The 25,409-nt window shown below is 37.4% G+C and overlaps 4 protein-coding genes, 1 long non-coding RNA gene and 1 pseudogene across 8 annotated transcripts in view; 3 read left to right on the top strand and 3 right to left on the bottom strand.

Moving 5' to 3' along the window:
- Positions 1-91: 91 nt before the first annotated feature.
- On the top strand, positions 92-4,353 carry LOC113685375 (transmembrane protein 208). Of its 2 annotated transcripts, none has more exons than XM_089200386.1 (6): positions 92-243; positions 823-915; positions 1,111-1,170; positions 1,646-1,782; positions 2,977-3,061; positions 3,995-4,353. In XM_089200386.1, the coding sequence occupies exons 1-6, from the start codon at positions 238-240 to the stop codon at positions 4,130-4,132; spliced, it is 519 nt and encodes a 172-aa protein (XP_089056512.1). In that variant the 5' UTR covers positions 92-237; the 3' UTR covers positions 4,133-4,353. The 2 variants fall into 2 exon arrangements, with proteins under 2 accessions (XP_089056512.1, XP_027058682.2); XM_027202881.2 differs by lacking the exon at positions 92-243 and adding an exon at positions 714-735.
- A 379-nt stretch (positions 4,354-4,732) lies between these two features.
- On the bottom strand, positions 4,733-5,677 carry LOC149048100 (uncharacterized; annotated as a pseudogene).
- Positions 5,678-6,772: 1,095 nt separating this feature from the next.
- LOC149048099 (uncharacterized) lies at positions 6,773-8,452 on the top strand. Of its 2 annotated transcripts, none has more exons than XR_016184974.1 (2): positions 6,773-6,920; positions 7,746-8,452. It is a non-coding gene; the product is annotated as an uncharacterized LOC149048099 (long non-coding RNA). The 2 variants fall into 2 exon arrangements; XR_016184975.1 differs by lacking the exon at positions 6,773-6,920 and adding an exon at positions 7,526-7,666 and having other exon boundaries at positions 7,746-8,205.
- Positions 8,453-8,617: 165 nt separating this feature from the next.
- Positions 8,618-13,221, bottom strand: LOC113685374 (uncharacterized). Its single transcript, XM_027202880.2, has 2 exons — positions 12,243-13,221; positions 8,618-9,970 (listed from the first exon to the last, which is right to left on the bottom strand). The coding sequence occupies exons 1-2, from the start codon at positions 12,416-12,418 to the stop codon at positions 9,100-9,102; spliced, it is 1,047 nt and encodes a 348-aa protein (XP_027058681.2). The 5' UTR covers positions 12,419-13,221; the 3' UTR covers positions 8,618-9,099.
- Positions 13,222-16,310: 3,089 nt separating this feature from the next.
- On the bottom strand, positions 16,311-21,295 carry LOC113685425 (LYR motif-containing protein 4). Its single transcript, XM_027202937.2, has 3 exons — positions 21,102-21,295; positions 18,092-18,212; positions 16,311-17,705 (listed from the first exon to the last, which is right to left on the bottom strand). The coding sequence occupies exons 1-3, from the start codon at positions 21,221-21,223 to the stop codon at positions 17,649-17,651; spliced, it is 300 nt and encodes a 99-aa protein (XP_027058738.2). The 5' UTR covers positions 21,224-21,295; the 3' UTR covers positions 16,311-17,648.
- Positions 21,255-25,409, top strand: part of LOC113685338 (uncharacterized) — a 26,210-nt gene continuing 22,055 nt past the window's right edge. The window contains exons 1-5 of one of the 2 annotated variants that reach the window (XM_089200383.1): positions 21,255-21,480; positions 23,111-23,183; positions 23,414-23,503; positions 24,148-24,358; positions 24,817-25,281. In XM_089200383.1, coding sequence (XP_089056509.1) covers positions 21,416-21,480; positions 23,111-23,183; positions 23,414-23,503; positions 24,148-24,358; positions 24,817-25,281 — 904 coding nt within the window. In that variant the 5' untranslated portion in view covers positions 21,255-21,415. Of the gene's footprint in view, positions 21,481-23,110; positions 23,184-23,413; positions 23,504-24,147; positions 24,359-24,813; positions 25,282-25,409 lie in introns of both variants that reach the window. The other variant, XM_089200382.1, reaches the window with a different exon arrangement.

Below are 25,409 nucleotides of genomic sequence, written 5' to 3'. Positions count from 1 at the left end.
TAGTTGAAAGAGTAAAGAAAACTTGTGGTTTGGTACCCCCAGCCCGATGTTCCTCAATCTTATGTGTAACTTCATGACCAACTTTTCTTGAAAAGAGAAAAAGCTGAAGACTATCGGTTTGAAAAGAATTCAATGGAGGGTGAACACGCTTACCTAGCAGACCCTATCACCAAAGGAACGAAGCCTCTTGCGTCGTCAAATCTGCTGAAGGACTAGGACTAGCCCAATTCAGGCAAGATGGCGGTAAGTGTAGTGTTTTGAAATGATTACCATGCATTTTCTTCTTCATCGTCTTTCTGTGAATTAGAAAATCGAGAGCTGATTTTTTTATTCAATAAGTATAACTTTGCTTTCATTTTAAAATATTTTTATCATCATGCGTTACCATATAGCTCTGAATTAGACCGACATCATTAACGTCGGCTACACAATACTACTCTACACGCTGATTAGAGCCGTTCTATCTTAATATTTTTAAATGATCCCTCTCATCTTTGGTTTTATCTATGTCACTCATTTAGTTAGTGTTAGGGAAACTTGTCTGTCGAATATCTTGTTTTATTTTGGAAAAGACAGATTGTGGATGAAACACTTGATATGCCTGCTATATTCCAATTGAACTATAAATACCCAAAGATGACTTCAAAATGTGTATATCACTCCCTCCCCTCCCTAAATCACTTTGGTTTGGGCAGTAACTAATTGTGCAAAGGACTGGAGTCACATTGTAGGAAGGTCAGAATTTATGCCATTACTTTATTACTATTATTTCATGTTGCTCTTGATTACTAACAAATGTTTTTCATATAACTTGCATTTCAGCCAAAGAAACAAGGAACTAAGGGACAAAAGCAAATTCTGGAAGAAAACAACAAAACTCTGGATTTTTATGCCAAGGTTATGATAAGTATTGAGGTAGGGGTTTTTAAATTTTTCTGAATGTGAGCATATTTTTTTTCACTGTAGTAACAAGTATTGTATATGGAATTCATTCCTTTTTTTGGTATTAAAAAAATTCCGCAACTTTTCTCAACTTTTAATGACCTTCTCATGGAAAGAAATGAAGGAATTCTTGTTAATTCATCCTTGATTTCTCATTCTTTATTTCAGGTAACATATATAATATTCAGATTCACATTTTTTGGCTTCAACTCAAGTTTGTTTTCATGGGTAAGGTCTTACTTCTTATACAATCATTGTTCTTAGTGATATGAAATATTTCTGTTCTTTGTTTGATGGTGGTATCAAGAGTTTAATTAAAACAAAACCTGAATTTTTGTTTTGTGATTGGTTATGATCTAGCTGGCTTTTGCCAGGTCATTGTACAAAAGCCTTTCTCTAAGGTAGTGTGAGCTCTTTAAACCCTAAGAATGACCAGATCTAATTTCTCCTAGCAGTAAAACTGCTGAAACATTTGTTAAGATCATGAGAATGAAGGAAATGATCAACTTAAGAAGTTTTGATTGTTAAACAAATTCTCCTATTCAGTATCAAACAAAAAAATTGGAGAAAAGTATGGAGAATGTTGATACTGATGTTAGGGTGCAAAGGGTTAAAGGGTATTTGCACTTCATGTAGGAGGAACTGGAAAAACTCTGGCCATAATAACTTTTTGAAGTTCAGCATTTTGCCTTTTTGCACCAAGGTCCTCCTGGTGCTTGCCACAGCACTTTATAGTGGATGTTACAAGTTTATGGCTTCAATGGCAAAACCTACATATTCCTCATCTGGAAATCTTATAGATGGAGGAATGGATCTTAATCAGGAGTCAGGAACTGCAGAGTATGTACTTTTAAGCTATAAACGCTGAACAGTGAGATAAGTTCTCTTAAGTTAGTGTACACCTAAGTTGTTCAAAAGATGGATGATCACTTTCCAGTACAATCCTGTTAGCACTTAAACCCTAAAGGTGACCAGCATCTAATTTCTCCTAACATTCATTCATGAAGATCTTGATATTAAAGGAAATGATCATCAACCAATGCAGCTTTGATTGTTAAACCAATACTCCTTGATAGTGCTAGGGGAGATGATTAGAGAGGAGTATGGAGAAGAGGGATTTTGATGTTCGGGTGTACAGGGTTAAAATGCATCTGGTCTTACAGAGCCATAGGCAAGAAAAACCTTCAGCAGTACCAATGTCAGAGAAACCTCTTTTGTGTATGGTTTGCTATGTGAACGAAACTTGTACAATTTTGTTTGCTTAGATTTACTTTTTGATAGCTGTCTAAAACCTGGAAGAGGAACTCTTTTACTAAGGGTAGTTCATTGGTTCACCTCACACTGGCTGTAGCTCAGACATACTTTGGTACCATCTGGAGAGTGATTTGTCTGAATGATAACAAAATTTATTATACAACTAAGGTGTTAACAAAAAACAACAAATGTGAAAAAATACTGTATTTTTTCACACATGTTTGATATCTCCAATCAGCTGCTGACAGGTCACTCGCCTTTAGCACCACTCTGTCAGGTTGATGAAGGAACTATTTTCTAATTAACCATCCACCATGAGTGTATAGTAATATGTGTAGATCAAAGCTCTAAGGTATTCAATGTCTTATGAATGCCTGGTTTTGTTCTTAACACAATCTACTGTCATCTTTGATATATTTCTGAAAAGTGGACAGCAACTAGAATATATTTGTGTTGTTTTAAGTAAGAGACAGGGAAATTGCTATTAAATGATGATGTCATATTTGTACATATCCTGTTAAGAAAAGATAAGAACAAAAAAAATTCTAAGAACTGAAATGTATATATAATTCAACAACTCATCGGTAGTGAGCATAATATACATGGTCTTCTGTGATAAAGACTTGGTAAAAATAACCTAAAAGTATTTATTATTTACAATGGACTATAATAAAGAATATAAGACCCCTCCCAGTTTATTATTGTACTAATATCATATTTTGAAATTTCATGTAAACACTAAAATCTAATTGATGTTATTTTGTCATTTATTTGTCACAGACATGTTAAGGACCTCATAATATTAACAGTGATAGTTCAGGGACTTGGAATATTTACAGACTACATGTGGCTGTTTTGGCTCCTGGTGAGGGCATTTCTGTTTTTTTTGTTATCAGCTTTTGAGAATCCCCGCAGCAGCATTTACAAAAAGATTTTCAGGATTGCTCTTTGGGTTTTACAAGCATTGGCCTGGTAGTAGGTGTGCTGTACTCTGAATGGAGGTGAAAGATGTGGTGGTGTGATGATTAGGGCTCTGGAAATTGGGTCAAGATGTCTGGGTTCAGGACCTGGATGGGTCATTGTGTTGTGTTCTTGGGAAAAGCATTCTCACAGTGCCTCTCTTTCTCTCCACCCAGGAGTATAAATGGGTAAAGGAAGAGTCAAGAAAGCCCAATTAAATGCTGGGGGGTAACCTTGCAATGGATTGGCATCCCATCCCCAGTGCTTCAGTTTGCCACTATTGTACCTTTCTGTTCCAGTTCTTCATTAAAAATGAAGGAAACCAAATGGACACAGTGTCAGGAAAGCCTAACGAATTGCTGTGGGGGGGGGGGGGGGGGGTAACCTTACAATGGATTGGCATCCCATCCCCAGTTCTTCAGTTTGCCACTAATGTACCTTTCTGTTCCAATTCTTCATTAAAAATGAAGGAAACCAAATGAGCACAGTGTCAGGAAAGCCTAATGAAATGCTGGGGGGTACAGACTTCATCTACCCACCTTTCATTCTGAGTGGACAGAATTGGGTTTCAACCCTGGTTGGGCCATGGTGTTATGACCTTGGGCAAGAAACTTTACTCTCACCATACCTTTTTTCACCCAGTGTTATAAAAGAGTAGTGGTTGACTTCTAGGGAAACGGGGGGGGGGGGGGGTGGTAATCTTTGATAAACTGGCCTCTTTCTCAGGGGTAGTACTTAGTTCTTAGTGCTTTAGAAACTGAGAATAGACACCAACATTTAATAGCTAGCTGGATTTAGGACTTGAGCCCACTAATGTGTTCTTTGGGTTTCGTTTCAGGTGCCCTGTAGAGCTGTCTACTTGCTATGGGTTTATATTCTAGGACCTTGGTTCTTTGCTCAACCCGAGGAAACAGAAGTGGATCCAAAGAAACAGAAGAAAATGGAAAGGAAAATGAAAAGAGCAGGAATGATGTAGCATATGAGCGCCTGTACATTTTGAACAATCAACTTAAGTACTTCTGATTGACGTGAGAAGGGAACAAGTAACCCTGGAAACCAGAAAGACAACGCGTGATAGGAGCACAAGAGGGGTGGGGTGGAGATAAGAACCACCACCTGTCCTCACTCCTAGTGCTTCAGTTTGCCACTAATGTACTTTTCTGTTTCAGTTCTTCATTAAAAATGAAGTAAACCAAATGGAATGGCTATCTATCCAGCATTACGTACTTCTGTCAATTTGGAATTCTCGACTTAATTTTCTAAGGCCATCCTGGACCGTTGCTGATAGAGGTCCATGAAGAGTTGTCTACGTTGAACAATTAATCTAGGCCAAGGATGATTTGTAGGGAATATATTTGGGCGTAGTTCCTCCAACCCATCGAGCGCTACTTTTCTCCTAATCCGAAATTAGAGCGCTTTTCGATTGAGTGTCGTTAAACTAAAACCAAGGTAATCACAACGGCCAATCAGAAGAAAGGAAAACACCCTGAAGAGCCAATGAGAACTCAAAGTAAAAAAAACAAACAGCATTCCCACGCGGTCCAAAAGTTCGCCTCCCATTTTCTTCAGCCTCTGCTTAAGTTGCAGTTCCACTTAATAACTCAATAAAGGCAATTCTAAACTCTTTTAACCTGGCTACGTGAATAAACGGGTTGAACAATGAGTTTGATATTGCAAACGACGGAAAAATTAAAATACTAGCATACATGACCTCTGGAGACGTGTTATTGCGGTGGAGTACCAAAATAAATCTATAAAGGAATAGAGGTGTATAACAAAGGAAAAGGACCAGAGCGACGGTAGCTGTTAGTTGTAGAGATTTCCTGTTCAGTAGAATTTTCAGCCTTGCCTCTGCTGCTACTTGTTGTGAAATTTCGTTTTGATGTCGTCGAACCTCGTGATGAACAGTGAAATGGCAAAAAAAGGTCGTAACCGGAGAAAGGACGATGTATGTGTTTTTGAATCCAAAAGCTACTTGTGGGTGAATAGAAAGAGGTATTTACAGGACGAGAGAAAAGAACCATGCTGAAGCAGATGTAATCAGCAAATGGGCTTCCGTTACGAGTCCAGTATTACTGGCGAGTGGGTGCTTTATGGTCAGATATTGTTCCCAACTTATAGGGACCAAGTGGGTAAGATACGACGTATCGCATAGGAAATTCGTGAGCAATATTGTGACAGGTTTAATGCACACGATCCTATCGTTCTCTTCCCGACAAACACTGATGTCGTTACAGCAATGAACATTGATTGAACAATCACACCCACGGCTAAATCAGACACGGCTATACATGCGAGCAGAATATTAGACTTGTTGGCTCACAACCGAGATTTCGTTCGCACAGCCATCACAACCAACGCGTTTAAAAGCCGTGAAAGGGAGTGAAAAGATGTTTAAGATGATAAAAGATAGAAGAACAGCCTGGATTTAAGTGGCAGAGGGAGGCAGCTCCCCCGCTGGAAGAACATGCCTTTTGGAACTAGGTGGAGGTACCTCGTAGTCCAGTCGGCTTGAATTCATAGCTTCTGTGACTCTTCCTCTCTCGGTATACTATTGCTAGTATACACTTTCTGTCCTTTGCGATCCAAATACGTGTTTACATTGCTATATACTTCCTTTGTTGACGGTTCTTTTGTCTTCTGGTATATCCCAGTTTTGTGCTCATTTTCCTTTTTAGGTCTTTTATAATAAATAGCATACTGTTATTGTATTTCATCTGACTTTTCATTACAATTTTTTTTGGCAGGGTTCATTTTTCTGGAAAAAAAATTGCTTAATACATTTCCCTGCAAAAAATTTGCTGACTCATAGTGATCAACTGAACGATGAATGACTTCAAACGAAAAATGATTATAAAACAGGTACTGAACGCTACGGGAATATGAGTGGCCATGGTTATTGCCTGACTTGACAAAGAAATTAGTCAGCGCCCTTTTTTTTCTTTTAAAAACAATGAGTAATTCTTGACCAATTAACCGATTAATGCCCTAAACATGAATAAGCTGCCTGAAATGGAATCTAAAGGTATGTTCCATGAAGATTAGCCACCATTTTCTGACCAGCTGGTACCTGAAAACTTCTTCCCACCAGCTTTACAACCACTGACAGACCCTGACGCGATGTCGTTGAGAAACGAACAAAGAAATCATTTCAAACGGGGAAGGCTTATACGAGGCCGAAAAGTTTATTGTATCAAAACGTAGAATAAAAAGTTTACTATTTTTGCTGAGTTTGATTAGTACAGTAATGTAATGGATCGTAAAGGAGCAACATGATAACATGAGATCGAAAAAGAAAAAGCAGCTGCAATCGCCATAATTTGTTTTTCTTCTTAAGTTCATTCGGTGTCGGATGGGATGAGAATTGAATTTTAAAAGATACCAAAACGCTAGTTTGCAGGTCAAAAATTAGTCAGTGCATGACCCAAGTTGTGGTCGTGGGATGATGCAAAATGTGAGAAAAGAGCTCTTTGCTGAAGCAGATGACAGTTTGACCGACGGAGTTATATTAAGTGCCTAGCGAATTTCCTCGCATAAGCGCCTACGCTTTAATAAGCGCCCACGCTATAATAAACACCCCCCACGACTAAGCGCTCTCCTCTTCCCTCAGGCACTTTCTTAAATAGTAGGCTAAAAAGGAAAATATATTTCTCAGAATTGCCCCTTTATAACTTTTTCAGCTTTAACTACAGAAAAATCAGTACAGCGGGATGATTAGCAACCCCCTTTCATTAAGCACCCGGGTGCCTATATGGGGAACAACGGTAAGTTAACCTTGGGAGTTGATACGCTTGTCTATGCAATCTACTGTTTTTCACTAGTTTTCCCATAATTAATCAAGGGAAAAAAAAAGAAAAGGAAATGATGTGCTATTGCTGCCAATCCAATAATAATAACTAATCAAAATTAATTATTTCGACCCCAAAAGCCTGCTTTTGAAACGAGTACTAAACTGAGGCCAGGGGTGGGGGTGGGGGGGGAGGGGGGGGTATCTTTTCCTTTGTGTAGTCCCATCGCCACTTGACACGCTCACTCTGAAACATCAAGTTGAAATAAAATACTGCCACATGCTTCTGATATTGCTTATCGAAGATTTATAAATGCAAGCGTATTCAAAACGCACAATGAAAGGCCACTTGGCTTCGTAAAAGAGTGAGTCACTTGTTGGCAGATTAACGCGACTATCATCTGAAGCTTCGCAAGGACATAGTCTGGCAGCCGATGTATCACGATCACGAAACGCCGCGCCCACGATCTACACGTTTCTTGCTTCCTATAATTATATGTTTAATGGCTTTGGTTTTTCTATTCGAAACTGGAAAACTGCGGTTAACTATTCCGTCGAAACTGAAACTCCGCTCTTGAAACCGAAAAACCGCTTAGATTTTGTCCTCATATACCGGAGAATGATTGTCATTAATATAGAAAGAACGAAAACCGCAGTAGATACCGAAACAGCGGATAAGCCACGCCAATTGTTGACTAACTGATCCGCTCAAACGCGATCTTGGTTTGTTTGTTTTTTATCAGAGCCACATGGTTCCTCATCAAAACGATTTGAATTGAAGCTTTATTTTTCTTTCCATTAGAAAAGCTTCCACTTCAGAGGCACTCGCGTCGCCAAGTAACTGACCGACGTGCCATCTCCCTGCAGAGCTGCCATGAGTCACGAATTTGTATTCCGCGAAAAATTTGACAGAAGCACTGATGGGAGGATGAACGTGACATCTGTCAACGGAAAAATTGCCGACAGCCGAAAAGGAATTCGTTCTATTACGAATGAAGTTTTGCACGGGAAGATAGTAATGATCATGAAAATCGGAAAAACGAAAAAAGAAAAATCGAAAAAAATCATTTTTCTATCATCGAACGTTTCTTCTTTAGTGTTTCTCTAAGAGGAAAGAGCCGATTTCGTGATTAGGAGTACAAATTATGCATGAATCTTATTAAGTTTTTGCCAATTTGTGCGCTTCAGTTTTGTTCTGGATTTAGTGTGTACCGCAGCTTCGGTATCAACTTTTTCAACATGTAATTTCAATGAGCGAAAAGTTTTTTTTTGTGTTATTTTCTCTTTTCTAGTTTAATATAACTTTTGTATCAACTTACGCTGATTGAATTTCGCTTTCGAGCGATTAATACATCTCGTTTTTTCCGGTTTTGATGGACATCTTGGCGACTTTTCCGGATTCTAGTCGGTCCGTGAGATTAAAGGTAACATTTCTTTTGCTTTTTATCTACATGAGATTCACCACGTTTACGCGTGTAATGATTAGAATAAATTATGTTGCGATTCATAGCACGTGTCAGAACAAAGGTAAACGTGTAGGATGGATGGCAAAGCATTCATTCTTTTATAATCATGAAAATGACGGAGATCACGTAGCGAGGGTTTTGTGTCCAGGGAAATGCAGCTGCGCCAGTTATCTGAAGCTTTTCCACAGTGACCGCTTAAAAAAGATTCTTAACTGATAATGTTTTCTTTTATTTTCATTAATTCGTTTTTGAAAGTGAACTACTAATTGACCGTTTTTCACAAGTATCAACAGCAAAGCCCGCTAGAAATAAAACATAAAATTAACAGATTTTCACCTTTCGATGAATGTACCTTTTAACTTATGTACAATTTTAAAATTTAAAAAGCTTCTCGCACAGTTCTTGGAAGTCTTTTCATGATTGGCTACAATTTTTAAGCAAGATCTGAGATTACATGTAGTTTATGATAGCGGCTCATGGTCAAAAGTTGACTTAATGGAGACTTCTCTTTGGCTTAATGACAAAGCAATTTCGATCAGTGAACAGAGGGCCCAAGTTCTGAATCCTTTTCGGGACTGGCTTCATTTTTTTTTGCTCCTTACTCGTGATAAATGCATGGCCAATATCTCTTTATATGATCTGTAGAGTTGTCTTGTATAGCACCCCTGATGAAATAACCAACATTCCCGATTACACTTGGATTATTGGTTCATTCGACTCTGGCGTATCGTTGATAATGACATTAATTTGAGGTAACGTTCGTTCGTGTCGCGAAACAGCAATGTTAGATACCTCATCACTGTTCATATTCACGTTTGATACGGGAGACGAAAGTCTGAAATTTGCGTCGCTTGGTATAATGATGGGTAAAGCAGTGCGTGTTATTGCTTGAGTCAGCGAGGTGACATTGTTTAGCTCCATACCGTTGGTGAAATTACCATCACTGGCTGCCCTCGGTCTGCTGTAATAATACGACAGGCGTCTCGCTAGCAAACGCTTTTTGAGGCCCTCAAGCGACACCTTAATGTGCCATCCATTTATCATGGCAAAGAACACGATGTTCATGAAGAAAAACCCGAGAGGAACGTACTCCAAAGACAAAGGTGTGTAAGACGAAAGAGTTATCACGAGTAAGGCGATAGGACACAGCGCCCTTAGTAAAATTGTGAGAAAGAATCGGAGCGCAGACGTGCACAAGACGAGCCAACCGGTTTTGCTCACGCCCAGAAATCGAAGCAGAGAGTTCAAGTCGAATACAAAGACGCTTCCCTCGAAAAGAAGCCCCACTACGCCAGATATTGAGTTCTGTCTGTAAGCAATTATCACGCCGTAAGTCGTGGCAGTCACAAAGTGATGCAGCAAGCTAATCTTGTATAGAGGGAGCTCGCGTCTCAATAAAAAGTCCTGACAAAACTTGAACACGTAGTTTCCAAGGTATATGGCGAAGAAGATCAAGAAGGTCGATGATGTGTTGCGAAGAGGCTTGGTGTACGTGTCTCTCGAGGAAGAGCAGTAGAGTCCACAGGAGAAAAGCAGGATGGCAAAAATTTGGTCCCTGAAGCTGGAAAAGGGAGAAAAAATATGTGTGATTAATTAAATACAAAGCAAATCCACAAGGGATCAGATTACTTTATTTCCCGCCCTTAGCCGATATCAGGAACTTTGAGTATTAAGGACGAAGCCATATTGACCGAGGATTAGAAATTATATTAGGACTTTATCTGACGGGGGGACCATTCGGCAAGAAATAATGAAATTGATAAATTTATGACCCTCAGAATAAATAAAAGTCGAAATGAATAAATCGTATATTTCTGTACAATGAGTTAAAGCCTTAAGCTAATTGTTAATTGGCGTCAGAACCATCGTCAGCTGACTGCAAAAAAAGGCGCTATTCCACACAGAGACACGGGAACTTATCAATCGGTGTAAGCCGCGTTCTTAGCGGAGCACCGCCAATATTTACAGTATTGTTCTCCTCTACCCTTCAATATCCCCTGTATTCGTTCAGCGGATTGCAGAATACTAACTATAGTTTTTGTGGCTTAGAACTTGTCCGTGCAAGTGGTCCTATTCTCGTCCTCAACGCGGAAGTAGGGCAAGATCAGAGCTGCTATTCTCTTCAGTGAGCACCATACAATTTTTTTTGTTATTAGTAACAGGAATATAGCGATAGATCAAGACTCCCCCAGTTTTACTTTGGCCTAATTTTTTACTCTTTGTCTTAACAAGGAGAGAAAAGTGCAGCAAAGTTGCAAATTGATACTCTTGAGATTCATGGAGTTCGGCATCAAGTTAAACGCTACGGGATAAGCTTCTAGAATCAACTTTTGGATTAGACGCCAATTAAAGAGAATTCAAATTTTGTCACGCAAGACTGCAGCCTTGTCACATTTTTAAATTCGTGCTTGAAAAGTAATTTATTCGTCGGCGTCTCGATCAAGCCACATTCGATCTTTTACAAAGAAAATAAAGTAATTCGCAAATGAAACAAACTCTCAATGGATACACGTGTGAAGGCTAAGACCGCCTGGTAACTATCCACGTGTCGAGAGGAAAAAACACGCGTCCAGTTATAACTTACATGATAATGTCAAGATTCGATACGGAAGCTGAAATTTGGCCAATCAGCTCACTTGTTCTTTTAGGTCTACGATGGTCTTTGTTTTGTTGCAATCCTGTTGTACTATTTTTAGATAACGGGAAGGTACTGCGCTGTAAATATACTATTTTGAAAACCGAAATCTACGAAAAAACAGAATGAATTATTACAACCGTGCGTGTTATTCCCCGTAAATTGTTTAAAGCTGTGTTCGTGACAGAATGACATTTCGCGTGTCGCTTTAAGTTACATAAGGGGTAAACCCCAAAATACCGAGGTCACATTTCTAAGATTTTTCTGTGTGAAATTCAAATATGAAGAATAAACGTTTTAAAGACACCTATTGACTAGATTTTCGGGGCATTAAATGAAAGAACAGCCGTTATATCAGGAACATTATAAGAATCGAAGTCAGGAGGTCGATCGGGCTTCACGTAACCGAATCGATCATTAGCCAAAGCCAATTATTATTGTGCTCGTAGCACTTTTTCAAACCAAGCGGGGAACTCTGCAGGCTGTTATGAGCTAAGATGGCTATCGAAATTAAAACACACAAAGCCACAAGCAGAAAGTGAAAGGGGTTTGCGGAAAAAAATCGCTGGAAAGTGACAGTTCTAAAAAACAGCTGGTTGAGGTTCAAAATTGGGTCTCTAAATGTACTTATTATTCAGTAATTGCAATAATATAGAATATTTTTTTATCGCATGAAAAACACGCAGGTTTTTATCACACAATAGTGCTCTTTCAGAATTAAGTGAAAATTCCGTACTTAAGGAATACTACGTAAGTTTAATTTCCTGCAGCGAATCAATCGTGGATCTTTAGATATTAATATTTTGTGGTCAACATTCATTTTGAATTTTCCTTACAGAATATTTCTTTTCTTTGTTTAGAACGTCTCGATACTTATTATTCTTTAAATGATTTTCAAGACAACATTCAATACTCGTCGCTTTCTTTGACCAGAACGTGCTTAAATCTTGACGCAATACGCGCGTGATACGATGTGTTCATGCGTGAAAGCACGCGTGAAATAACTACCTTCAGCCTGAATGAATGATTCGCGGAAAAGAGCTTCAACGAAAGCGCCTTACTGAAGTTTAATGGAATAACACTGTTTACTTCCACGCTTCCTTTCCATGAAAAATGTCTTTCGAGAGACATTTTCCCCTTACGATTATTAAAAAAATTACTGTAAAGAAAAAATTGAAAAGGTTATAGCGGTACTTACAGTTTTCGGATGAGCCTTGGTTTTTCCTTGTAGAATTTGATCAGCCGTTTAGCGATCTCGCTATCTGACTTTGAAATAGGAAAGGCGAGCGCTGGAGCGAGGAAGAAGTAAACTCCAGCTGAAACATTCACAGTCAGTGACAGGACTAAAAAGAGAAACAGATTCGACGAGAACATGATTTCCAAATTTCATTTCGGAGTTTCAGCAAAGAGAGATATAAGTAGTTTAGTCTGTGGACCTCCAACCGATCCTCATTTAGGTGTAAATGTACGGAAGACGATGAAATCACACAGGAACTGGGAACTGGCAACGTTCTGAGATAATTTTTCCTAGACTAAATAAACATACGATCCCTTGCGGTCAGAGTTGGTCGCACACGGTGTAGTAGGAATTAAACTGTCAAATCTTCTTTTCCGCGAAATACTGCGTACTGGTTGACTGACGTTTCTGAGAAATTATCACTTTCGTTTTTGCGTCGCTTCTTATACTCTATCGGTGAAGTACATTAGAGCCCCTCGGTGCCAGCGGAATATATTCTTTTCAGCAAAAACTTCCTGGATCTCAGATCTAGTAGCAGAGTGCAAATCAACATGTAAATTATTACAGACAATAAACTTTGGCCTCAATTAAATGTGCAATTTTTGTTTTCGGCTTAAGCGGGGTCAGTGAGGTCTCATTTACCGGAAGTAAACATCGTGGGTCCCGGTATCCTAAGTTCTACGATAAACATTTCTACAAGAACAAGGGAAATTCATTCATGCAATACCGGTGTATTGGTAAAATGTAAATTACTTCGAACATTTAAACCCGGGAAACGACATTTTATCGAATAGAGATCTTCTTCATTCAAAGAAAAGTCTGCTACTTGTAACAAAGCGAAAATAGAAATCCGGTGTTCTTTAAAAAAGCATGACACATGCTAGGTTTTGTTAATAATTCGACTTTCTTATAACCTCGATTCAGTTGTTTCTCTTACAGCGGATGTTGATAGCGGCGGTCGACGTCATGATACAAGGGAAGTCGTAAGAGACTGACTAATGAAATCGTAGTAAACAAACTGAGAGCTGACAAATTTTCCCTTGCGCTTGTTATTACCTTGTTCTCTTATTCAATTATTTTTTTACCTTCTATACTAAGATTTCAAAAGTTCCCTTCAATAATCTTAAGGTAGAACGGTTAGCAAGTAGTAACACCAGCTGACTGTACAGATAAACAGATGGACGTAACTCAAAAAAGGTTTAAAATTTACTGCCGGAAAGTTCCCTGTCATGAAAACTGGCGTAGATCGGTTGTGAAAAATGACATTGTGTTTTTAGGTAAGCTTGAAGTTTTTTTTTCGAGCTGACAGATCTCTCTTGTTGTAGTTTTTCTCATGACATAGCTTGCCGTTCTAATGTGAGGCAAAACAAAATCATTCGCCGGGTAGTTATTTCTATTTTTTCACACATTTGGTGTTCTGCAATAAATATACTTCACTCTTAGACCAACATATATAAATAATTGAGTAGTAGTTTTATGAGTTCAAGTCTTCCTGTTTTATTCAATGTAATCAATGACAATATGATAAAAGAATGTTCTTATTGCTTTTAACCACTATTCCATAACTCGAAAACAAAGGAGAAACGCGTCATAGTGGAACAAGTGTTCTTGAGTTGTAATTAATTCGAGCCTTAAAACTGTTGAGTCGGCCAATTCATTTTTTCGTGCTGCTATTTTCAAAATTTTTGAAGAAGAATAATTTTATTTAACTTTACTACTCCCCCTTGACATTTGCAACGTCTTCCTTCCATTCTGTGGCTGTTAAAAGATTTTGAAAACAGGAACATCAAAATGATGCAGCCGTGAATTCATAATTGCTGTCAGTTGTTGAGTTAGGCAAGCTCACGTAAAAATGATAAAGCAGCGCTGTTATGAATTTAATGCTTACAGTATACTCCATTTTTCAAAGAACTAAGATATTCAGCCGAATTATATTCTGTAAGATAAGGAATTCTTTCATTCCTATTTCAAATCGTTTTGCATATTTTCGATTAACATCTGAAAGCTCTCCAATAATATTGAACTTATCCTGTCGTTTATTTTTAAAAACACGAACCCTTATATATCATGCATGCAAAATTGCTTCATATCCTGATCTTTACAACCAGAAAACATAGGCAAATTACAGAAACCGCACTGCCTTGCCGAGGAGATTTCTTTCTTTCGGAAAGACAATGTTTTTGGTCTCTCTTCATTCTTATGTCAGTCTGTCGATAATTATCGTGCACAAGAGTACGAATTCATGCATAGAGAGCGTTTACTTAGCTAAAATTCCTTTCCTCAAATAACTCCGTCATAGTTTATTTTCGATGAATTCAGAGTACAGTTCTCGCAATTCCCCAACATTATTTTTCAACGGGTTTAAACGCCATCCCGCTGTTCTCGCATGATCCTCTTTTGCTTAAGGAAGGATGTAAGCTGTTAATTCGTGATGTTGCTTCGCCACAACACTTTTAGATGTGCACGTTTCACACAAAGGTATTAAGCGAAACAGGAACAGTAGGTCGCCCCATGTTGGCTTAGCACTCGAAGCTCGAGACAAAATATTAGAATCTGTTAACTGTGCAACTGGCTTTCCGCGTTCACGTTGAAGCAAACAGGTAGCTGGTGGAGGGAGGGGGAGAGAAGAATTGGTAATGGGGGGGGGGGGGGAGGCGGGGATGGAAAGGTCACAGAATTAAGTTTAGTCATTTGGTGGTCTTTTATTTTCTTGCACTCAATGTAGTCGCACATTTTTAAGTTTTTTTTTTATCGCCTGGGTATTTAACACGGTTTGCCAAGATCCATAACTTTTAGCGGTGATTTACTTCGGATGGAGTTCGTACGATACTTGATCTGTCCATTATTTCAAGTATCACCTGCCTATGATAAAATTGCTTCAATGAGTATCATAGGCTATTTATGTTAAACGAGACCACACAGGAATTCCACTAAATCTTTCCGGCCATTCTGAAGAGATTCCATCCAGGAGGAAGGAGGATATAGAGGATTAACGATCACTCCAAGTTTAATTTTGTTGTTTGGTGGTCTGTATTCCTGAACACACTAACCTGCGCTTTGTGCCGTTTCGCCTCCGCGAAAACCAAAGCAGAGTGGAAAATACCCTTGTCGAGCGCCTCAAACAAGTTTGTTCGCGTAGAGCACGGTTTTGCAATGATGAAATAGGTTGTGGTGTAGCCCTCGCACAAAATGTAGGGACACACCAGCTGTTTAACCTGCTCAACAGAATTTACTGTGACATAGTCGAGGAACAGCTACAAAGTACGAGTGTTAAAGTTTTCAAAATATTTTTTTTTATCTAAAATTAGTTTCACCTGGCCTTTCCCTCGCCTAGCGCACTCGCACGACGATTCTCACTTACTCTGTTCAAAGGGATTTAGGACCGGTAAACAGAAGAAAACAATCCAAACGCAAAATTATGACCTTTATTGTCTGCCTCTCACCCATTTACGCACAGGAAGGACTTAAAATAAGTTAAAATAGGAGAGGACTTTGAATACGGACACAAGAACTCTTATCAGGCACAATATTTTGACCGTCAACATTTTTAGAAAGAAGCACCAATATCACCCAATCACATTGCCTAGGAAACAATAAATTAATGAGTCCTCTCCCTCACTCGAGTGACCGAAATGGGATTTCTCCTCACAAAATTGATTCATTTGAGGTCCAAAAACATGATTAGCTTAAGGTAAAAAGGTGTGTAAAATTATAAGCAATTAATTTTTAAACCTCTCACTTACTAACATCAGTATACATATTCTCTGTGCTGTTATCCGTGAATTTCTCAAGGTGCTGACGAGAATTTGTTTAACAATCAGGAGATTCTTCAGCTAGAGATAATATCCTTTCTTCTTATGTGTGTGATCCAAGGATAATGTTTAAGGAGAAAATTAGATGCTGGTTAAAAGGTTAAGGTTGTTACAACACTGTTAGGTAAGTCAATCTGCTTCGTGTGGGTTACTTCTCAAGGAAGCCAGTACAATTCTTTTGATTGTTGCAATGAGAGAGGGGAAATTGTTCATTAGATTTTAGGAGTTAACAGTTTATTCATTGTTTTTTTCAAAATATATGGAATACATGTAACAAAATGCAGATGGTAACATAGCTGATTACAACTTGTGTTAGCACCAAATCTGCCATTAAGGTTTTAACCAGGTACAAGGTCTGGCCAAACTGAAACAACTGTTTTTTTAGGAGGATGTAAGCTAAGAGGCATAAGTCAACTCCTTGAGTGTTCAGGTGTTTGACTTATGCCATCCCATGTTTTCAATGCCAAAAGGAATAAAAATTATTTTCATCATTCACACATTGTTCACAAATGTTAAGACAACAAGAGTAACTATTTCTCATGCTCAGACAACAAATATTGGGGGGGGGGGGGGGAAGAAAGGCAACCTATTATCATCATAATAGGATACATGAAAAAATTACTCAGTTCTGATTGGTAAAGATAAATGCATTTCAGGTAGTTCAATGCAGAAGAGGGTTATTTCAATGCAAATAAGTAACAAACCAGACTGAACAATTCCTTGAACTGTTCAGCTGGACTTTGAACTTTTTTTTTGCATCTTAAAGATGTGAAAATATCATTGTATATTATTGTTTTGATCTGACATGTCACTTGCAGGGTTTGAATAAATTATTTTTACACTTGATGCACGTGCTTTACTTCTGCATAATTATGATAAGCTATCTCTTATTTTTTCATTTATATTATTAATACGTAATCACATGATTTTTCTTCTGCAATTTGGAATAAATAAGCACTTGTAAATTTTTCAAAGACCTCAAATTGCACTCACCCTACGCACTTATGCAATTTTGTTAGTCTTTGAAAAATTTACTCGTGTTTATTTATTCCAAATTGCACTAGAAATCATGTGATTACCTGCACTTATAAAAAGTATTCATCAAGAGCATTAACAATTACAGATTGGCTGAAGAGGAATCTTAAAGTAAACTTTCCATTGCCGTCAGCTATTCATGCCAGTTGAATGAGCACCCCTGTAGGTAAAAAAAATCCATGAACAGCTCACAGTCAGTTTATACTCATTCCAGGAAGAAAAGTGATCCTGCAAAATTAATTGAAGGGCAAACAGTCAAGTATTACACAATGCTTTGTGTCATTAACTTGTACAGCAAATTAGGCTACATGCACATTGCATCCCACATAAATTATATGTGCTGTGGCCACAATATAACAAAATGTTCTTTTCCGCAAAGAAGTGTTCTGATCCTCACTGCATGCAACTTGTCTCCTCTTAATCAGGGAAATCAACACACAGTAATTATAGAATAATCTCCAATGGAATATGTGACATTTGCTTGTCCAATAAATGAAACCTCTTCTTTCATAGCTGAATATCATCTTTTCTTTTCTATCACCAGCTTTTCATGTCTGTACATTTGACCTAAGGACACCTGCAAAAGATGCAATATAAAACATATCATATGGTCTTTCTCACTCTGTCTCTACCCAGAACACATTTCATGCTACTGATCAGAGCTAATATGTGGGACATTTGTGATATATAGACCTAACATCCGCCCTAGCTTACCTTCAACCAATGATTTTTCAATGGATCAGTTTGTAGATTATCAAACTGCTAACCTAGATCTGGGCAGGGTTCAGTACTCACAAGTGTTTTTTGTTTTCACTTGTAACACATACTAAAATTGACACCAAACAATATCTAGTCTATCTCTTTTTTTTTTTTTTGCTGTTTTGGAAGTGTTAGTATCTAATCCTGATAACTTTGATAAAAGAAAAATGGCAAGTAAAGAATAAGAAAAAGATGAACAGGTACCTGTCTTTTCATTACTTGTAAACTATCCTCTGCTCTCTTAATTAGTGTCCTGATTTTTTCTGGATCTGAGATATCTTTGTTTTCTCTGAAGGCATCTTTTATTCTTCTGGTGGCATACATCCTAACATAAAGATTTAAACAACATCCATTAAAAGAGAAATTCCTCAGATTTACCTCCACAAAAAAAAGATTGAATTTGGTACGCTAAGCCTTTTTTGTATGCCATTTATCTGACCTCCCCAAATAACAAAAAAAGGCCAGTTGATGGAGATCCAGGATTCAATCATTTTTTACAGCTGTTCCAAGTAGCTTTTCCAAGAAAACTGCTTCAAAGTAAATTAAGCATTCAGTTTTGCTTATGAAAGTATGCGAGTTTGTGAAGAATCCATTCCAAAGCTGTTTCATGCACAAATTTTCTGCCAAGCCTGGAAAAGAGAGCAGCTGGGCTATCCAAAATTGAAGTATTTGCTTTTAAAATAAGTTGACATGGATGCTGAACTTTTCATGTGTTTAATTCAAGGTATTGGGTTATGTCATAAAAAGTTTGGTGTTTAAAGTGGGTCTTATGTGTATTTTCTTTTTTAGATCCTTGAGGTATGCTCTTTGTTTTGATTGCCAATAAAGTTGCTATTAAGGATCAAGCTTGCTATTGAAAAATATTCTAGTCCACATGCTTTGTAGGCCTATTTGTGTAACACCTAAGTTAACCACAAGGATTTGGTATTCTCTGCAGAGTACCGTCAACCCCAATAAGATTTCAAGTGTTTCCTTTGCTTGTGGGCTCCAATTTTTTATTTATTTTTTTATATTTTTTTTAACATTGAAAACTTTGTAAATTATCCCCTGCCACACTCCTATTGCAGAACACAGCAAAAATGAGAAAGTAAATCAGTTTCCAATCTTTATCTATGTCTTGTAAGTTTATGGTTTCTTTTGATGTTGAAAGTCTCTATACTAACATACCCCTTGAGGAGTGTATTGACTTAGCGGTCAATTACATTTCCAAGGGCAATCCCAACATAAAGCTAAGCAAACCTGACCTTAGAAGCCTCTTCACTACAGCTACTGCCCAGACTCATTTCATATTTAATGGTTCTTTTTATGATCAAATAGATGGCATAGCCATAGGGTCTCCCCTGCTCCTGTCTTAGCTAATCTTTTCATGGGACATCATGAAAAACTTTGGTTGCAAAATTTTCATGGCTCTACAATTTTATTTTATCATTGGTATGTTGATGATACTTTTTGCTTATTTAACTCAGATTGCGATGCCACTATATTTTTCCACTATATCAACTCTAGGCACCCTAACATCAGGTTCACTATAGAAAAGCAGGTTAATCACAAATTACCCTTTTTAGATGTCCTGACTAACAACCATGACCCCAATTCCTCTCTAACTAGTGTTTACTGCAAGAAAACTTTCACTGGGTCACTAACTAATTATTTCAGCTTCACCTCATACTCTTACAAAGTGGGTCTCATTAAGACTCTCGTTGATAGGGCCTACAAGATTAATAACACCTGGTTGGGGTTTCATGAGGACATTAACAACTTACTGATATTCTAAAAAAGAATCTTTTCCCTGCTTATTTAATTGAGAAGATTATAAACCGTTACATCACTGGGACCCAAAGCAATTATCATCTCCTGGGGTTCCCTTCCCACCACTTCAGTTATGTTTTACTTTGAGCTACCCTAGATAGGCCACTTTTCTGCTATCACTCGAAAAAAGATTCACCATTTTACTACGTGATATTGCAATGACTTGGATATTAAACTGATTTTTGCTTTGATCAAAATCGGCCACTTGTTTGGTGCGAAAGATCCTGTCCCTAATGGGCTCCGTTCACAAGTGGTTTATAAGTTTGTATGTGCTGGCTATAATGCCTGTTATGTTGGTGAAACCTGCTGGCATTTTTCCACAAGTGTTAGAGAACACTTAGACAGTGACATGGCCTCTCACATTTTCAAGCATCTGAAAGAATCTGCACTTTATGTTCAGCAGATAACTTCCATGTTTTAGATCATGCCTCTACTGGTTTTCAACTCAAGATAAAAGAGGCTATTCATATTCAAAGAGAACAACCATAACCATCCTTGAATCAACAATTACACCATGTAAATCTAAAACTATCCTTTTAATTCTCACACTTTCATGCTTTACCTCTTTTCTTGTTGTCACTATTTATCATAATTAGCATTGTTCTACTTATTATATAATTAACTGAAGATGACAGAAGTTTCTGTTGAAACATGTTTTACAGACTTAAAAGTTTTGTTGCTTTCTTTAAATTCTTGACTTGCCTGCTAATATCAAGACCCTCTGGAAACATTATTTTCATAGGTTGTGAACAAATAAAAAAGAACTAATTCTGCATCATGCAAAAACCCCTTTCACCCCCTCAACAAGCAAATGAGGAGCCCCTAAGGGCTTGACAAATTGGAGGGAGGGGAAAGAAATGGTAACATTTCCGCACAGCCCCATACTATTGTAAAACAAATCTGTTTTCCCAAAGGCAATGTATAGTTTTTGTCATTGTTTTGTCTATCTAAGAACTGAATGCATAACGTAGTATGGGGCTGTGCGGAAATTTTACCAAAGAGACAACTGGAATGATGAAATGGACCAAACAAAGCGGTCATATGACAACCAAATGTCAGTCAACAGCTAACCAATGTCAACAAGGAGGTCTGGGACTAATTAAGTTATTCCCTTGGAATATGAACCACGTGCATGCCTTGAGCGATGTTACGTTATTTCGTAAGCGTTGTGACTAAAGGGTAAGATACAACGAGAAAATCTACACCAGCGTCCATCTTTATAGAACTGCGCTTAAGATACATACTGGACAGACTCTCTTCCTAAGATCGATTACGTAATGAAAGGTAGAAATTTGGCAACAACGTTTCAGGGAGGGATGGCTAAATTTAGAGATAAAAAACAGCATTTGCAAAATATCAGGCAAAATCTTCTTTGTGATAAGAAAGCACGAGGAGCACTACACACCTGAAGTTATAACTGGTAAATGCACTCCCCATTCTTAACATCTGACGGTAAAGTTGTAGAACTTCTCGACTTGAAGACATATTGAAGACAGGCGCCATTGGCAAAGGATGAATGTAACGCATGCTCTTTTCGATTGTTTTGCTCGTGGGCTCATGTGCCTCGTGGTACCTCGTCGGAGTGACTCAGTCGATTCTGAGAAGTTAAGCTTGGCAGACCTTGACAGGGACAATAAGGATTAGTCAACCGTAATCATGACTCAGTTATTTTGCTTACTGCCCATGAGAATGGTGTTGTTATTTCAAAGGGCCTGAGCGATGGATAGGAATCACGTTTTGTTGTTGGGGCTTTTTTTAAAGCTGGTTTTTCTTATTCACTCGAGGTGAGAATTTTCATTCCTATTTCCTTTTAGGTGCCAGTGTTTTTACACGTGATTTGTGATTCCATGCATGACCCCTTACTTCCGCTGAGAAAGTGAAATCTCTGAATACTCGTAGATCCATGCAACATGGCTTTGTTGTAATATTTATTTACCTCTCTCTCTGTTTGTGCTTTGATTTTGTACATTCAGTCCCATGAGGAAAGAAGCACGGCTTACAATATAAAGCGCGAAAGTGCTGGCAGAATTGTTTCGTTTTCGATTTGGATTTGAATCAGATGGAATTTGATATACAACTTTAAGAAAATTAGATTTGTTTTGTTAAACTATAGACGTAAACTTCTCCTTGCTTGTGGATCTAAATAAATTGTCGATCTATTGCAGTGATTTCTAGCAAATACGATACATTTACGAGAAATAAAATGGTAAACAATTATCTTATTCATCGCTCCTTATTTGTTGTTTACGTCTGCAGAATATTCAAAGTATTTTATTTAGAAACCAGTCTCTGCTTGTTTAGTTATTGCACTTTTTCAGAAATATATAGTAGTTTACACGAAAGGAGACGTGTTTCCAACAGATTTGTTACAAATTTATCATAAATTTCAGTTTTAAATAGAGTTCGGAAAAATTTGTTCTGCTCTACCTCCCAACTCAAATACGTGTCCTGAAAGGAAGAAAATGTGTCACATATCATGGGTCAAAACTATATAACTCCTAAGGAGGAACAAAATCATTAACTTCCTATGGAAACAAAGACTTGAACTTTTGCCTTGCATGTGATCAGGTCATGCACCTTAAAACTACGGCAAATTTGTGTACCAGCCTGCCTCAAGAAAATATTTTTGAAGTCAAAGCAGCTAAATGCATTCAAAAACGAAGTGAAAAATACATTTGGAAAATTTTAATTGGTGGTGTATAATATGAAAAAGGTGTTTTCCTGAATATTACAATTTCTGTTACTTCAAACCTATTATCTGCTATTCCTTGACTATGACTAGAGATCAGTATTGGACTATGCTCTAATGTTTATGCTTTGACTACTGAAGGCTCCATTTCAATGGAAGAAAGTGATCTTCCTGTTGCATTAAAATGAGGAGGGCTCTAATCTCACAGTGTTTGCATTTAAAATTCTTGAATTTTTAGCATTTTTGATATATAGATTTTTTAATTTACATTTTGGATTTCTAACATTTTACAATGAAGTTGCTAAGTGACATGTACCCTTGTATAATTTGTTCTATTTTGAGTGGAGGGATAACAATACTTCTACCTCCATAGGGAAAAAGTAAGTTTTGTTTCCCTGGAAACCTTCAGTATTCTACAGGGCAAAGCCTAGAGGAACAGTCAGGGTGTCTGGGAAACAAAACTTGCCATTTCCCTTCAGGCTAGTTGTTCAATGTCTACTGTCAGAATTTTTGGTGTAAAGGGAAATAAAAGACAATTGTTGAGGAAATGGGGTTTTCCCATCGTCGTACTGACCTTGAGTGTGGAATCAGTGTTATCTTTTGTCACAAACTTAATGATCTAGATTAATTTCACTGGCCAGTAAAGCAAGCACAAAGAACTGAATAGATTTTGTTTCAAATACCTATTTTTAATTAATTGCTCATTGGAATTTATTTCTTTACAGTGAACAGTTTGAAGATCCTTTACAGCAGCATATTTTAAGTAATGAGGATGGTAACCATGAATTGAGTGCATTGGTAAGGAATGATCAATTTCAGTATCTGAGCAAATGCGCTTATATACACCCCTTGCTTAATCCAACAGTGGTCAACTGATAATAAGATAGGTTAATTTTGTGTTAAGAGAGGGGTAGGTGTGCAGTTATCCAGATACTAACATTTACCCAAGACTCTTTTTTACATTATATTTCCATTTTTTTGATATTTTTGTTATTTTATATTGTTGTTGTTGTTGTTTTTTTAAACAGGAATTTCAAAAAATCTTATTTGAATATGATAAGGATGGAGATGGAGAACTATCAGGACAGGAAATGTCAAAATACATTGAGGATACTTTGGTGGGTATTATTGGAACAAACTACTATCTAAATTTGTAGGGCAATGAATATTCATGTTTTTGCGACAGCAATAAGTAGGCATCTATTTTGTATTGCTTTTGACCTTTGATATATTCATTAAGTGTGAATGGTAGTTTAGTTTATACCTGATTGGTAATAGTAGGAATATTTATAGATATGCCATTTTGTAACCTTGGTTTATTAGATTATATTTGGAAAATATTGTATACTATATAAGCATTAAATTATCATATAAGCATTTAATTATTATTAATATCTGTTTTCATTTAAGCCTTTGATACTCAGGAGTGACTAATGGATAATTTCTCCATGAATATATTTATAAACTCTATATATTTATACTCCATGTACATTTTCAAGCAGAAGAGTGATGAGAAGTACCAAAAATGTCAACTATAGGATTTTGTTAGATTTAGTCCTAAATTCTCATTGCCAACCTTAAAAGAAATATATGGTAGACAGTGTGAAGAATTGGTATTTAGATCTTGGGAGTGAAAGAGTTAACACCAAATTGCATTCATAATCATGTTGTTTCCTATACTTACATAACAAAAGGTGTAAAGCCCCATAAGAATCAAAGTTGATCAAAACATTTTATCACTTTCTTTAATTGTAATCATCAGGCAACCTTAAAACCAGAAACTGGTGGAAGAGATTCCAAAGAAAAGCTACAGAAAGGTTCAGTTGGTAATAGGGGTTCAAAGCAGAAATCTTCAAAAACAGCACAGACATGGAGTGTGAAACAGATTGTTGGGGGTCTGGTAGTAGTCTTTTTTGTGACTGCAGTCTGTGTTGCATTACTACAAAGGAGGGACCAAACACCTAGCCAGACAGGTGTGAATTATGGACAAAATTATTGTTTTCCATATTTATCTACACATTAAATTTTGTCTTAAGGATGTCAGTTTTCTTCTAAGACTCTGTATCAATTAAAAGTGATTTTTTACCTGGAGTAACAGTACACTATGTGGTGAAACAATGTTTCTGTTATAGATAGATTGTTTAATGTTCTTAAATGTTACTGAACCAATAATACATATGTATTTTTTGCTATTTGATGAGCAAATGAAAAGACTGCTAGAGCTGAACTGGGCTGTCGTGCAAAGTCTTGTAATTAGTTATGATAATATCATAAAATATTATGTATTATAAGTTCTTTTTGGGTTATATTATAATTCAACTAGCATCTTAACTTTTTACTTTTTAAGGTTGCAACTTATATAAGTTACAATTATGTTTGAAAATTCTTGTCAGTAAGGACTTGAAGTTTTTCTTTCTCAATTTGTTAGCAGTTGAGGTTGCTGATGTTCGAGCTGCGCGTTTGCGGAAGCTAGCTGGTGAACAATCTGACACCAAAACAGAAAACTCACCTCCAGCTTGTGTGAAAGAAACTTCTGCTTTAAACAGACAACCTTCAATAGATTCAAACAAGAGGGGCCTTCGAAAAAGAGTTGAAAATCGTGAGGTAACTGCTACAAACTCTGGAGAGGGGAGAGTTCCTGGAACTAACAAACCAAGAGATGGGTCAAGAGTTCTAAGCTCAAACACTGTGAGTTCAGAGCCCTCCTCTCCTAATACAGGGAGGTCACTTTCCTCCATTGAAGTGGAGCCTTCTGTAGTCAGAACGTCAACATCAGAGCATAGTCCAGTACCCATCACTGGTTGTAGTCAAGGAACTACGGCTGACAGGTTTCAAATAAAAGACATAACAGAAGTCAAGAAAGAAATTTCAACATCATTGTCGAAGAGGCCAACAGGTATCATCAGCTACAAATGTTATAGATTTCCAGCAGGAGTTAGTAGAGTTTTGACTTCTTATGACAGCTGGTTGAAAATATGACTGTGATAATTATTTACAGTTTTTTTTCACAATGCTATGTTATTC

Source organism: Pocillopora damicornis, chromosome 3 (genome assembly GCF_964200805.1).
Source record: "Pocillopora damicornis chromosome 3, jaPocDami1.2, whole genome shotgun sequence".
NCBI classification, from domain to species: Eukaryota; Metazoa; Cnidaria; class Anthozoa; order Scleractinia; family Pocilloporidae; genus Pocillopora; species Pocillopora damicornis.
The sequence above is the reverse complement of the archived record's forward strand: the minus strand, read 5'-3'. Positions and strand labels throughout refer to the sequence as shown.